Source organism: Falco naumanni, chromosome 5 (genome assembly GCF_017639655.2).
Source record: "Falco naumanni isolate bFalNau1 chromosome 5, bFalNau1.pat, whole genome shotgun sequence".
Taxonomy (NCBI): Eukaryota; Metazoa; Chordata; class Aves; order Falconiformes; family Falconidae; genus Falco; species Falco naumanni.
Genome location: NC_054058.1, coordinates 28,470,737 through 28,484,851, shown reverse-complemented (window position 1 = coordinate 28,484,851; position 14,115 = coordinate 28,470,737). Strand labels below are relative to the sequence as shown.

Here is a 14,115-nt window from a genome sequence, read left to right as displayed (position 1 = left end):
TGCTCCTCCTGTGGCCTTTGAGTAGTTAATAGCCAACCTCCTAGTTAGAGGAGAATTTCTACAAATAAGATCAGTATTCTGACTTATTAGAGAGGTTATACCACCTCATCTTGCACACTTTCTTCCAGCCTCTTAGATGTGGACATTCTGTTAAACGACTCTCATCTTCCGAGACAAGCTGATAGAGTTGTCAAATACTGATCTAATATGTTATAACCTTTTCTGGCAGTGTGACAGAACATGCTTTTTCCTTGGACCCTGTACTTGGGATAAGCATGTTGTTCCCTCCCTTTTTATCAAGACCAAACAGAAAGAGGTTTTGTCAGGAAACAAGAGTAACGCAGGTAGATGTACCATTTGCCAATCACAGCAAATACCAACATTCACTGTTCTACAAAACTGGGTCCATGGGAAAGAGGTAACAGAAAAGTGCCCACACATACTACTTTTATATATAAACCAGCAAATTTTGTAAAATCATATACAATACTTCCACCAGATCTTAAAACTTGCAATGATACAGGTTAGCTCACTTTAGAAATAGGAAAGAAAATTTTAATACAGATTTTCCTCATTTTCCTTTAACTCACCAATATGATGTTTCATAGATTTAAGAGCTGGTCTACTCAGGAAAGATTTTTCTTAAAAGAGGTAAGCTTGGGCTTCAAGATTTTGGCTTAGATTTTTATTTTGCTGTAGTTCGGCAAAGACTTAAACGGAAAATTCATGTACACTTAGCTTCAGCTATGGAGGTGGCACACATCCTCTTTTAAAATGACAGCATCTCTACTGGATTGCCACTCTTCTCCCCCTCCCAGCTCGAATGAGTGCATCTCAGTTTAGCCACAAGGCTCAGTGCAGTACACGCTATTCACCTGGTAGACTGCATACTCATACCCAAGCCAAACCTACTTCAAGCTACAACCCATAGGTACCAAGGCTTTTTTTTTCTTTTCTGTTTACACCAGAGTAGACCGCCTTTGGTTTTTTGTTACTATCATTAATGAAGAACACTGTGCATTTACATTTTCAAGCAGTTTCTAAGGACTGCTAAAGACCTGGGATACAATAGCATTTCTGTGACACTAGCAAGCATGCAAACTGCAAATTTTGGATGCCAAACATGCTCTAATTACTGTGGTACTCCACAGATACTGCCAGAAAAACAAAGGTGGTTTTTTTTTTCTTTCCCCATCTCTGCAACCTGGAAATACTCAATAGCCCCAAATCAAATGTTGACTTGGAGAACAGGATAGCAGTGCAACTTTATAACCACAAACTAGAGAAGATCATCACACTTACAGCATCCTGTGAAATTACTCTAAAAGCATCATGGGACAGATCTGTAACACTCATAACTTCATAGGTATTAGTGCATTCTTCTATACCGCGATAACTTGTTTTCATCCATGCTGGCTTGTAGATGAAAAAAACCCGCCAGGATTATCACAACAGTGCATTTATACTGGCCTTTGGGCCCAGATCAAAGCTTAGCAATGCTTTCCTAAAATTTCTGATAGCTTCATATACAGCAGGGGCTATCAAGAGAATCCACACAGCTGTCATTAGTCCTCCAAACCAGGTTTCAGTTCACTAGCATGCTTTTGCAAATAAAGTTTAGGGGAGCAAGAGGTTTCCCCCACCTTTTGTACAGACTAAAGATGGTTTTTCTAAAGATTCTGATACCAGGCCTTTTCTGCTCAGCAAGAATGCATTTCTAGTTGAATAATGTAGGAAGTTTGCTAACATTTACACGGAGTGACCTGGAAAAGATCCAGTGCCAGAATTTTTAGGGGAAAAGTTTGTAATTGTTTTATGCAATAAAACACAAAGCTTTTGCTCACTTAAACGCATGGAGATCTAAATGCTGTTGTAGTACTCAGTGCAATATTATAAGACTGTCTTTGTTTCCTTGGCTTTTCAGAAGCTTTTCTAGACATTTAAATATCTCCAGCTGAGGCAGAATGATCGGTGAACATTCGGGAGACAGAAAGGAAAGCAGACTTGTTTAATCACAGGCTGGAGCCTGCTCTAAGGCAGGGACTGGCAAGCTTCCAAGAACGGTGCATGAGACAGTCCCCCTTTCTCCCTCAAATTCAGAAGATCAAGCATGTTGGGAACTTTGTGTTTCAAAGAGAAGAGATGTGGCCAGCCTGCTCAGTAGCAGTGCTCTGCCTCAAGCAAAGCAGCCACTTTCAGTCTCCACTGAGTCCTACCTGCCTCGGTGCTATTTCAGTCCAACCATGCGCCCCTTACCTCCCACTCCACAGGCTACTTACCCTGCTATAGTACCTGCCTCATGAGTTTGCTGAGTGTTGCCCAACATCACATCAGAGAGAACAGATGGAAGTTGAAAAAGACAACTCCAGAACATTTTGAATAGCTAATCTCTCCCCTTTTCATAGCTCTGCAAGGTCCTGGGAACTGGGTTCATCGAAATCCTGTGCTCGTATTTTACGAGCAAAGATACAAAGGAAACTTTATGATAGTGCAATGAATGAAATGAATACAATGTGTTCTATACAGTTTGCGTACTTCAATTTTATTACAAATGGCTATTATTAGGGAGACCTGCACTTAATAATTCTTTCCAGTTAAGTGCAGATTATAACTAAAATGACTGCTTTGGCACAACAGGATAGTGCAAACTGAAAGAATTAAAATGGGACAAAAAACCTAATGTGGAGGCTGGACACATTTTTGTAAGGGGTTCAGAAATCTGAAGGTGGGACCATATGTGCTCCCTTGTCTTGGGGTGGAATGTTCGGAGGGAGACAGTCTATGGCTTACAGTTGGAAGAATGAAAGGCTACAGGACTGGATTGCTTTAGGATGTCACACATGAGCAATGTGAAACAAAGTTCTCCAGCATGTTTAGCAGCTTTTGCATCATGTCCAATGGTCTCTTCCATTATGTCCCTTTCTCTTTCCAACTTCTCCATTTGATCCCTTGACAATTTCTCAGCATGTCACACACGCCTTTGCTCTTGAGCTTGTCTTGCAACAAAAACTCTTCCTTTCTTTGGGCACTTTGCCTGCTGCTGGAATCCCTTCAAAAGGCTAAAGATGAAGAAGGATGCTTGCCTTCTCTTTCCTCATGTTTACCAATCGATTAGTAACATCCCTTCCTCTGTGGGCTGTGCCATGCAAGATGCTAGGAGAACAGAGAAATCAAAGGAACAATTATTGAACTAGTAAGTGTTAATAAAGCGCTAGTTCCTCATATTTGCAATCCCGCTGCCCAGCTCTCAAATTTCAATCCCCTAATCCTTCCCCAGACAGGATAACCTCAAAATGTAAGTTTGTTTTTTTTTTAATTCCAGTTGAGCTGTTGTCTCATACTGTAGCAGCACCCTTTAACAAAACTGTGGGTAAGTATATGTTTTTATAGAAAAGGCCAGCATTTTTTTCTTAAAAAAAAAATCAGAGAAATTAATATTTCCACAATTATGTCTTTAAAAAGCAGAGAAGTGTTATTAAAGAAAGGCAAAAGGATAACTGGAGAAAGGTAAGGACAGTGCTATATGCTCATGCAATAGCATTTGAGGTGCTTCTGGAAAGGAAATACTACAAACACAGATGTTTGCAGAAAATTGTGTGACTTTGTAACATGCATACTAGTTATGAACACCAGCTGATAATCACAAACCATTTTCAAAATAAACAGAATTTTGAAGGCATGATGTACGCCTTTTTTTTTTTTTTGCTTTAACAAAGAAGTGTACAGCAAGGAAAAAAAGCAGAAAGCTAGAAACCTTTTACAGCTCCTGTAACCACAAACATTTACAGATGCAACACTCAGGAAAACTCCTTACGCTTAACTGGCAAGTACACTTAAATGATAAAATTTTATATATGTGAATTTCAAAACCTCCAGGCATTAACCAGATTTGTTCCCAATTTTTTCGTTTCTGTTTTTACCTCACAGAATTAAAACTGCCTGAAGTAGTACATGTATCAATTAAGATAATCCATCCTTCTTGTATCCTCATAAACTGGTAAGAAAGCACAAATAGGAGGTAGGCAATTGAGAAGTAGGAAAATTCAGCGTGTACCAATATTAGCATTGGGGCTGTAAAACGCCTTTGGCATTCACAGGCATTTAACACAGTTGGTATGAATAAGTTCCTTCCCAGGTTAATAGTTCTAGCCTGGTTATAATTTCAGCTGTAACATGAGAAAGGCAGAGCCCACTTATCTTAGAGAACCACAACAGCAGCCTTGCCCACAGCGTGCTCTACTAACAGCCATGGGATATAAAGGCAACATCCACTACCTGGAAGAGGCACTTTTGAAATTTACTTGAATCTGCACGAAACAGTATAAATAATAACATTACCTCTCTTTGTACTTACCAAATGAGGTTCCCTCTGCAGGACTGTTAATCTGTTTTCCTGGGAAGCATAGTATTTGATCTTTCATAAAATAGTCTCGACTGTTCAGGGAATTTCTCTTCTAGTCAGTGTCCACAGGTGTCTGCGTAGCTTCCAGCTCGGTTTCTGCTTTAGTTTGGGCACAATGCTTGCTATTCCATGAGAGCCTCTCTGCCAAATTCACTTCATCTCCATGCAGCACATATGTCCTAGGAATGTTTTTCTGAAGGCTTTTGTATTTAGTGTTCTTAATAAATCTGCATCAGGTTTCTTGACTTTGACACACATCCTTGAGTTGCTCTTTCCTGGAGATTTGTTCAACTATCTAATGCTGGGTGGTGTCAGTGATCTCCCAGCTACTGGGAACATAATCTAGGTATGATCACTTGTCTCTTCATAGAGGGTCCAGAATCTTTGTTGCAAATATAGGGGATGGAGGTTGTAGTCAGTTTTAGAAGTCTAATTTTACAAAACCTGGGTCTGCCGCAAAAGATGCTATATCTCAACATCTAAACAGGAGGGAGACAGCTAGTGTGGACATTACTAAAGCAATAGGTATGTGGAAAAACTACTGAAGCAGTATTATGAACCTGCAATTGACATCTGCTCACACTGATCTTATAGTGGCGTGGCTTACTCTGAAACAGAGGTATGTCAATGTTACTTCAAGGCAAATAAATTGTAGTTTGATAACACAAACTGAAAGAATTTGTGAGGATATAGTTTTGGCTTGTATTAACTTTTAAGTATAAAATCTTTCCAGTTTAGACCAGGTCAAATCTACCATGCAGAAGAAATCAGTTTAACAGTTAAAGCCCCAATTCTACAGATGCTTATGCACATGTTTAACTTCGGCTCATGACTAATGTATATCATTCATGTGAATGAAAACATTCACTTCTTTGAAGTTAAGCACAGGTGATTATATTTGCATGGCAAGCCAGATTACAAAAATGCAGAGAGTTGCAAAGTAGTATTTTGAGTGTTTCTAAGCATGTAATACTGAAATGTTATTAAACAGCAGGAATAAGGTCATACCCAACAGAATCTGTGGGGGGCACTGAGGGGTACGATCCAGATGCTGGGGTGGTCTCTCCTAAGGGGGCCTCCTCCTGTGGTATGGGGTGATGTTCAAAGAACTTGGAGACAAACAGCAAACTGTGAGGCAAGAACAAAACAAAAACAACCTAACTTGTGCAAAACCCAGAAGCTTCACAATGTAACACTCAAAGATTGAAAGAAGAAAAAAAAACCCAAATCCCCCCCCCCATCAAATTCTAAATTTTAAAATAAAGACTACACTAACACACTAATCTGCAAGATTAAAAATATTACTACTTTGAGAAAGGATCAAAAGATTATCCCTTAAACACACCTTTGCAGAAAGTAACTTTTTAATCTTTTGGTTGAAATTGCAAACATCTGGCTCCAAGAATGTACTATGTATACTTCTATGTTGAGCACACAAACTTATTTTAATGTTTGCACTGATACAATGCCAAAAACCAAATGCCAAATGGATAGAACTATGTTATCCATAAGCCCCGAGCACAAAATCCAGGGATGCCCAAGGAAACAGTTACAAATACCAGCATAAGCAGAAATTACATTTATTCTTGGGGGAAAACCTAACATCTTAAATGATTCCTTATATAAAAGTCTATTTAAAAGACCTAATAGACTCTGCTGAAACTAATCAAATGGAACACAGAGCCAGCTTATACCAGATCCTTAACCTACATCAAAGACTTACACAAATAGATCAATAATTAAATTCAAGAACACATGACTGTTTGGGACATTCTCTTTTATGTTTCTTACCTAAGCACCAAACCCACTAATGGATTTGGTTTTAATCACTGTAAAACCAACTGCAATTTCACCATATTGAACTAATGTCTCAACAGTTTTTCTCAGGTTGAAGAGAATAAACCCCCATTTAAACCCACATCTAAACATTTAAAGAGGGCCCTAGCCATCACGTAATAAAGAAGCAGTTTTGACTAAGAATAACAACTGTGAACAAAGAGAAGTCTGTCTGATACAGTCAAGTGTTCAGCCACCCCGTTCATGCTTCAAAGAAAGCATTTCATAGTCCAGCAAAAAAATATGAACTTGTTGTCTGAGCTAGCACAGAACGAATACAAATTATGCAGTCTCACAAGAACAGCTGAACTCCTATATTTTTTCAGGCACCTTCTCTGACTTCCTGAATTACAGATTTAACATAAGAAATCACTGGCAGCTGTAAGCTTAATAAATGGCGCAACTTTAAAACCAATTGTGATTACTTACTCAAGTTGGTCATAATTAACACACATCAGTGGCACTTCCGTACTACAGCGCTGGTGAAATTTGTAGCCACATGTCTGGCACCGGAATCCCTGGAAAAGCAGCTTTCGACAAAAGTCGCAAAACGCTAACGTGAAGAATGTTTTTCGTACCTATATTGTCAAAAATAATCACAATTAGTGCCCTTCTGTGAGCCTAAGATAGGCTGTTTGCTTTTACCTCCCTCAAACAGACTTACAAGCCTCTTTTTTGATGCTGGAGTTACAGTTTCATGTATCAAACAGATTTACATAAAAGGTTGTTTCCTTTTTGAAACAGTCTTCATGCATTAAAATTTTCTTTCAACTGTTTATTGGAATTAATGCTTCACTTCATTAGCAGTAAGAAGAGCAGCAACAAATCTGAAGCAAAACAGTGCACTATTATGCTAGAGACAAACATTCAGAATTTAATTGGATACAACCTATAAAAAGAAAAGCTGCTGAAAGATTATCTCATCTTCTAATTTTTCCAGGAGCTAAATGACATTTCTATCCAACACTCACAGGACTTGAAATACACATACAGCTTATATGCATGGTTTCTATGTAAGGTTACATCTACAGTTGTAATTTTGACTACTGAAACTCAGAAACATTTTAAATCACAAAAGGGTGAACACTTTATCCCCATATTATGGGGGGGAAATGATTTAGTTTAATTTTCAAATTCAGCAATACTTGGCATTAAAACACATTCTAGTAGTTGTATTACTACATGTAATAATCAAAATTTCAAAAGCATATAAAAAAAGTTAAATCTACTAGACTTTCACGTGACTAGCCATAGATAAATTAGCTTGTTTGAGTGAAACAGATCAAGCAGCTTGCAAACAGAATTTTGTTGTTTTTTTTTAATCTAAATAAAAGGTCTTTCTTCTCAATGTGACAAACATTATTTCCAGGATTTTGTATGTAGCTGGAACTGTTTAGATGGATTCTGTTTAGCAGCTTCCATTTACTTGGTGCCTTATCAGGTCAAAACATATTTGTGCACTAGCATCATTGATGATGTCAGCTCCGCTCTGGGAATAGTTAGTTCATTAGTTAATTGCTGCTGCAGAGCCAGCAGGGAGGCCCAGAATACATTTTATAGATACAGCAATACAAAAATAGTAGATTATTATTACAGCTCTGCAATGCAGTGCTGATTTAAACCCCCTACATTTATAGATTTTAGAGGGTGTATTCCATCCATATGTGAAAGTTTTAAGGGCAATCAAGCACTAACATCACTTATTTCAATTACAATTCTAATTCACTTAAGCTATTGTGATTAAAAAGTCCATTTGCAACCCCCACCACATCCTACAGATACAAAATATTATTCAAAATTGTTAATCTGAATTCCAAAGTACAAAGTTGATTTAACCCTACTCAACATTTCATAAAAAACAGTACATACAAAATTGTGTGTTGTGAGTGGCACATTCTCCAAGACTTCCACATGCAACTCCTCTCCCGTGAGCCAGGAAATGTCAGTGTCCCAGCCAATTGGCTTCTTCTCTCTAAAGTGTAAATAAGCCTTTCATTAGCACCAGCACACAAGCCCTTACGTGTCTCCCTGCTGAAGATGTAAGGCCAGGTAGAAAGTGTGGGGGCTTGCTACCCAGTCTCTAACTGCAGGAAACTTCAAAGGCAAGACATTAAGCTCAGCACATACCAAGGAGAGCACAGCTTCCCTGGATAGACTGCATGAGAAAAATGCACTTTTCCAATCAGCTCCAGTAGTGCCCGATTCCTTGGTTCCAAGGTGACAGATACCTTTCTAATCAAATGAAGTGCTTGCGAAAGTACCTGTTCTGTAAGAGTTCCAAAGAGATGGCCAATTTTATGCAGTAAGATAATCTACAAACTTTTCAGGGCTGGAAACTCAATTTTTTTTTCCTTCCATAGGAACTCTATATTCAGCTATGAATGCACCATAACCAAATCAAATAAAACCAAAAAGTTAACAAACCTATTTAATACTTGTTTGGCTAGTACAAGTTTGATTAACAAGTGTTTTGCCAGCAGTCTATAAGCCCATATTATTCTATATTATACCTATTCTTGAAGCGATTAAATCTTTTTCTAGGTGTTTGCCATTCTTTTTCGACATGTCTTCAAGGCACAAATTGCTTTAGTGCAAAGTATCATTCTGAACTTTGAAAACAACTTCCACAATGCTGGATAGAATCGGCCATACTGGGTAACTCCAAGACGAGATCCTAAGAGCAAAAACCATCACACACAAACCATACCCATCTTGTATTCTGTAAACAGCACAGCATTCTGGAATAAGACCTCTCATCATCAGAGCTTTCTTTAGGCTGTCTCGGACTGTCACTCCACACCTTGCTGGAACCTAGAAGTCAAATATAAAAGAAATCAATTAAAACAAGTTCTAACTTATCCCCCCAAACCAATGCGAACATTTTGACCCTCAAGTGTTAAACTTACTTTTCATGATGTTTTACAGAATGCTTGGTAAGAATTTTTCAAAATGTTTTTGTACTGTGAAGAATTTTATTGGTGAATAGTATATAAGCAATATAGCTCAGCTAGAAGGGAGAACAAGCTCTACATTTCTATTAACATTTGGAACGAAATCTTTACCCAACTCCAAACTTCCAACTCTTCTCAACTTGAAGAAAGTGGAGACACAGCACACAGATAGCTAATAACTATGCACATTATAAAAAGTTCAGGCCAAGCTGCAAAGTTATACCATATACCAAGTGGAATTTAAATAAAAGAACTAATTTGACTGCACTGAAAATACCATTATGATAAAATGTAAATATTTTATTTTCTGTTTCTAAAATAGAAGATAAGCATGCAAACAAGTAAAACAAAACCATCATCTGAATCAGACAAACCTTCTCCTTTCAGTTTAACTTACAATTGCAACTCTACAGACACTTCCTATCTGAAAAACATATTCCTCTCTTCTGTTTCACTATTTGAAAAGTTTAAATATCTAACAGGACGTGAAGTATGGAGGAGCACACTAAAACTAGCCAAAGAACCACAAACTATGCAAAGTAAAGATATTTTCCTTGCCTCTATTCTAGCTGTAGGCATTTCCTATAGGAATTAGTATATTATCTCTAGGTATACTTGTGATTTAATAGTATACAGTGTCAAGCCATAAAAACAGAACAATACATAATCTGGTGATTAAGTGTAGTTAAGGTGTTGAGTATAAACGATTTACTATTTCTAGAACTCAATAGTGAAAATATGTAACACTAGGTGGTATACACACTGGGACATCTCCTACAATCATGGACAGCACCTCGAACATGAATCAAGAGAAAAACTCACAGACTTAACTAAAAAGGTCTCTCTGAATACCTGGGACTTCTAGCTTGCTAGTGGCCTAAGCCAGAGCCCTCAGTAGCCAAAAGCAGTCTCTTAATCAGCTTCAACTGGCTTTGGATTGGAGCCTAGTTTTTGCTCCTTGCACTTAAATTTCCATGGGTATTTAGAGGCCCTATGTCCTACTTAAGGATCACAGTGAAAAGCAGCAGTCTATTTCAAGGAGCTTTGTGAACACCACTTGAGGTTATGCTATATATTGCGTTTCTAGAACTCAAACATATGCTCTCTCAGAAGAGACAAATAAAAGGAATATTTTGTTTCACAACCTTCCTCCCATAAATATGGAGTGCTTCTTACAGGATATTTGTGCATTTCACGTGGTCAACACAAACATTTTAAAAAAAGAGGATTTCTACTAATTCCTTGGAAAAAACATCCCATAGCATACTGCTTTACAGTCTTGATATTCAGCCTTAAGTGACCTGGTTTTACGCATTCCATTACTTCTAAATGCATCTTTTTATTAATCTAAGTAACTTCTTCCCATCCTAGAAGTTAACACTGTGGCTTTCAATCACTTTTAGGTCATTCCTCCAGCATAAAATAGCCATAATTGTTAACTAATACCTGTCACAAGTATTAAGAGAGAGTCTGGGAGCGCCTATTTTCATCAATACAGTCAACTACCTTCCACTGTAAAACTCAGTACAGTCCTCTGTTGCTCAAGTCTCTACCAAACTAGTTGTCCACACTGAAACCAACTGTTCGCAGGGTCATTCTGTGACCAGTTCCCTGTCCTCCCGACCCCTGGCAACGTGGTTAGCATAACTAGCGCCATTTTATGAGGCAAGAGCCATTCTCTGTGACCAAGTGGGCCAACATATGCATTCTCTTTCCCCTCACTATCAGGCCCTGAAGGCCCTGAGAACCAATTCGACAAACAGATTTCTTCTTCCCCTCCCCCTCATCTCAAGGTTCCTGGGTGTCAGGCTGATGAACTCCTTCCCCTGCTGGCCTTGAAGGTCGCAGGTACCCAGGGCCACCAGGCAGTGGCGATGGCCCCAGCACAGAACAGGGAAGCGTAACAGCACCCAGAGCACTGTCCATAAACCCAAGCAGTTACCAGTCCTAAGAAAGGAACATGGATTGGAGCTGCTGCTGGACAGTGAGACCCGGGACCTGCCAGTGGCCAGGGATGCCTCCATCACCCTCTGCTTCCTCCAAAGATTGAGAGAGCGACTCGTATTCTTTTACATGAATTTCAAGTCTAGATTATGACTGTTCTATTGATACAGCAAACCATATATTAAATATTTAACTTCATCTGCAGAAGGTCCAGATGATAAATTGTATTATAAATTCTGCATTACACTACTTATAAATTGTACAATATTGATTCTGCTTGTCGAAAACCTGTGCCATTCTAATCATAAATTCTGTGCTATACTAATCATAATATCCTGTTGAGAAAATAAAGCTTTAATTGCAGCTATGATTTAGTGCCATCATCATTCTGCCAAGGATCCCTGAAAGAACCTGTCTGCCCCCTCAGTGTTGGGTGACAATTTCTCCCTGCCTCCAGTATATATATTTAAAAATACAGAGTAAGTATTTTTTCTTAAATTCTTAATTCTTAAAATTCTTTAAAATTCAATTAAAATCTTTGAGGATTTCAGAGGTGTACTCCAACCTCCCACACAACAGCAGCAATCATGAGCCATTCTGATGCAGCAAGCGTTTTTCAGCTCAAGGCTATTTCTCCTCCAAGGCTCCTGCTGGATCGAGGTAGAGCTCCCACAGACACTTCAGGTCTACCTTTCCAGCACCCTCAGTTACTTCATCAGTGATATCCACAGTGGAAAAAGACATCCAAATACTGAGAGGTGACAGACAAACCGTGGGGGGAAAAGGGGAATGAAGAGAGCCAGGAAAGCGGTTGGGTATGAAGGAGAAATGGGAACAAAGACACAGGACAAACTTAAGAACCGACCCAGAAAAGCATGTGTATACTGGGAGAAGGCACTGCTATCAGCAGGTTGGTGGGAAACAACCAAGCAAGACAGAGGGAAGACAGACTGAAGAGCTACATGAGGCAGAGGGTAGGAAACAGATAGGATAAACTACCAGGTAGGGGAGAACTGGTTGAAATAGCTGAGGAGGCAATGAAGGCACGTGCTGAACAGGCATACTGTGATTAGGAGAAAAGATGGCTCATTTTGGACAAGGAGCACCAGGGGGAAGGGAGTGAGTGCCGAAGAGAAGCGTTAGAACTAAGCATAGAGGGAGAGGTTCAAGCTTCGGCAAAAAACTTTAAGGCAATAAGCATTAAAAGAAACCAGGGTGGTAAAATCAAGACCCAAGTCACTGAACGGAACAGGACAAGGAGGAAAAGCCATGCAGTAGAAGGGTAACTAACATTAAAGAAGAGATGAAGAGAAAAAGGGAAGGAGCCTTATGTTCACTGGAAGACGTTTTCTTCCTCCAGCACTGATTCTCCATAAAGGGCGATAACATCCTCCAGTACCTCATGAAGCAAAGATCTGCATTAGGAGCCTAAAAGTTCCAGCTCTCTGAATGAATTACACTGGCGTAAGTAATGCCATGTCAAGGGAAATTTTAATTTCTTTTTGCTTTTAAATTTTGCTGAAAACAAGATTTATGAATTACAGGCTTCCCTTTAAGAGTTCAACCAAGTCAGCAAGGCAAGCGCTCAAAACTTGGGAAGTGTCAGATTAAAGGTTGCCTACAGCAATGCAAGTGCAACAGGACTATGAAAAATGTGCCACTTACCATTTGCTGTTCCTTAGTGTTACTTCCCTAAGTCCACTACACTAAAATCCAACCCATATTTATGCAACTTCCAATTAGAAACACAGATAGAACATTTGATCTCTTCACCGCCGTTTGCACCAAGATCCAGTTAAACAGTTAGGCAACTGTTTTGATTACTTTCAAAAATTACCAGGATCCTGAATCAGCATCACATTTAGAACATTCTCTTACAGAACTCTTGAGCAGAGAAACATAAGGCTAAATTAAAAGAACTAAATACTAGAATAAATCCCTGTAGTATTGATTAATCATTTTCCCAGACTGGTACAGTACGGTCTATCACCATCTGTGCATGTAGCCCTTCAGCCCCCTCCTTCAGTCCCTACCAGTGCCTGCTGTAAAGCAAAAACCTCACCCTGCAAAGCATTCCCTCTAAAACCTCTCCTTCCTGCAATCCCCCATCTTCTTCTTGCACACAAATCACGTCAGAGTTAAAGAAGAATCCTGCTCCAAAAAAGTTATTTGGAGAGCGACTCAATCTAAATAAACCCCCCAAAACAAATTATTTTTTTCCAGCTAACAGATAGCCTTCCCAAAGCAGACATTTCAGAACAGCTTCCTACTCACCCCCAGCCAGAGGGAGAGCATGTGGCCCTGTAGCCTGGGAGCACACGGAGCAGGAGCCCTGGCACAGCACAGCCCCCCAACCCGCTGAGCCCCCAGGCTGCCTCCAGGACCCATGGCACGCAGGCAGGCACCCAAAGTGGGTTTATCAATTCCATCAAGAGTTTTGACAGGATTCCCACAGAGCATTTTAACTGAATCACATCAGTGGGTTTTTTTGACAGTTGGTTCCTCATGAGAAAATTTCTGATCTCCTCTAAAATACACAACCATATGACTGTAATCCAGTAAATTGAACAAAGTTTGCATTTTACTGAAACAAAGAATGCCTAATATTATTGCAAACCCATTTTGTCCATGTCCATCCATTACCCTTTGATTCCTCTGTTTTCTAACTGAGGGAATCTAGATATGTTTCACAACAGTCACCTCCTAGAAATTCATGCTACTGAATCAGGGGATCTGTTTCCAGTAATTGCTAAGGATTTTCTTTTTAAGTTGCTTATATACCTAAGATTCGTATATCAAAAAATGTTTAGGTTTTCATAACAATTTGAAAGTTGATTTAGCAAACCACTTTCAAAAGCGAAGAGCATGAAACAGTATGGGCTGTCCAATACTAAGGAATAGTACAGAAGCTGCCAATACAGACCGCAAGATGTATTCAGTGCGTAGCTTAATAACATACCAGAGGAAGTAATTTACTTGTGC

General features: G+C 39.2%; 1 protein-coding gene across 2 annotated transcripts in view; it reads right to left on the bottom strand.

Annotated features, from left to right (window-relative positions):
- BRAF (B-Raf proto-oncogene, serine/threonine kinase) overlaps nt 1–14,115 on the bottom strand; it is an 87,957-nt gene that overhangs the window by 35,034 nt on the left and 38,808 nt on the right. For both annotated transcript variants that reach the window (XM_040593903.1, XM_040593904.1), the window contains exons 4-7: nt 8,946–9,049; nt 8,108–8,210; nt 6,668–6,816; nt 5,411–5,530 (exon numbers count right to left, since the gene is read on the bottom strand). In XM_040593903.1, the coding sequence (XP_040449837.1) occupies nt 5,411–5,530; nt 6,668–6,816; nt 8,108–8,210; nt 8,946–9,049 (476 nt within the window). The remainder of the gene's footprint in view (nt 1–5,410; nt 5,531–6,667; nt 6,817–8,107; nt 8,211–8,945; nt 9,050–14,115) is intronic.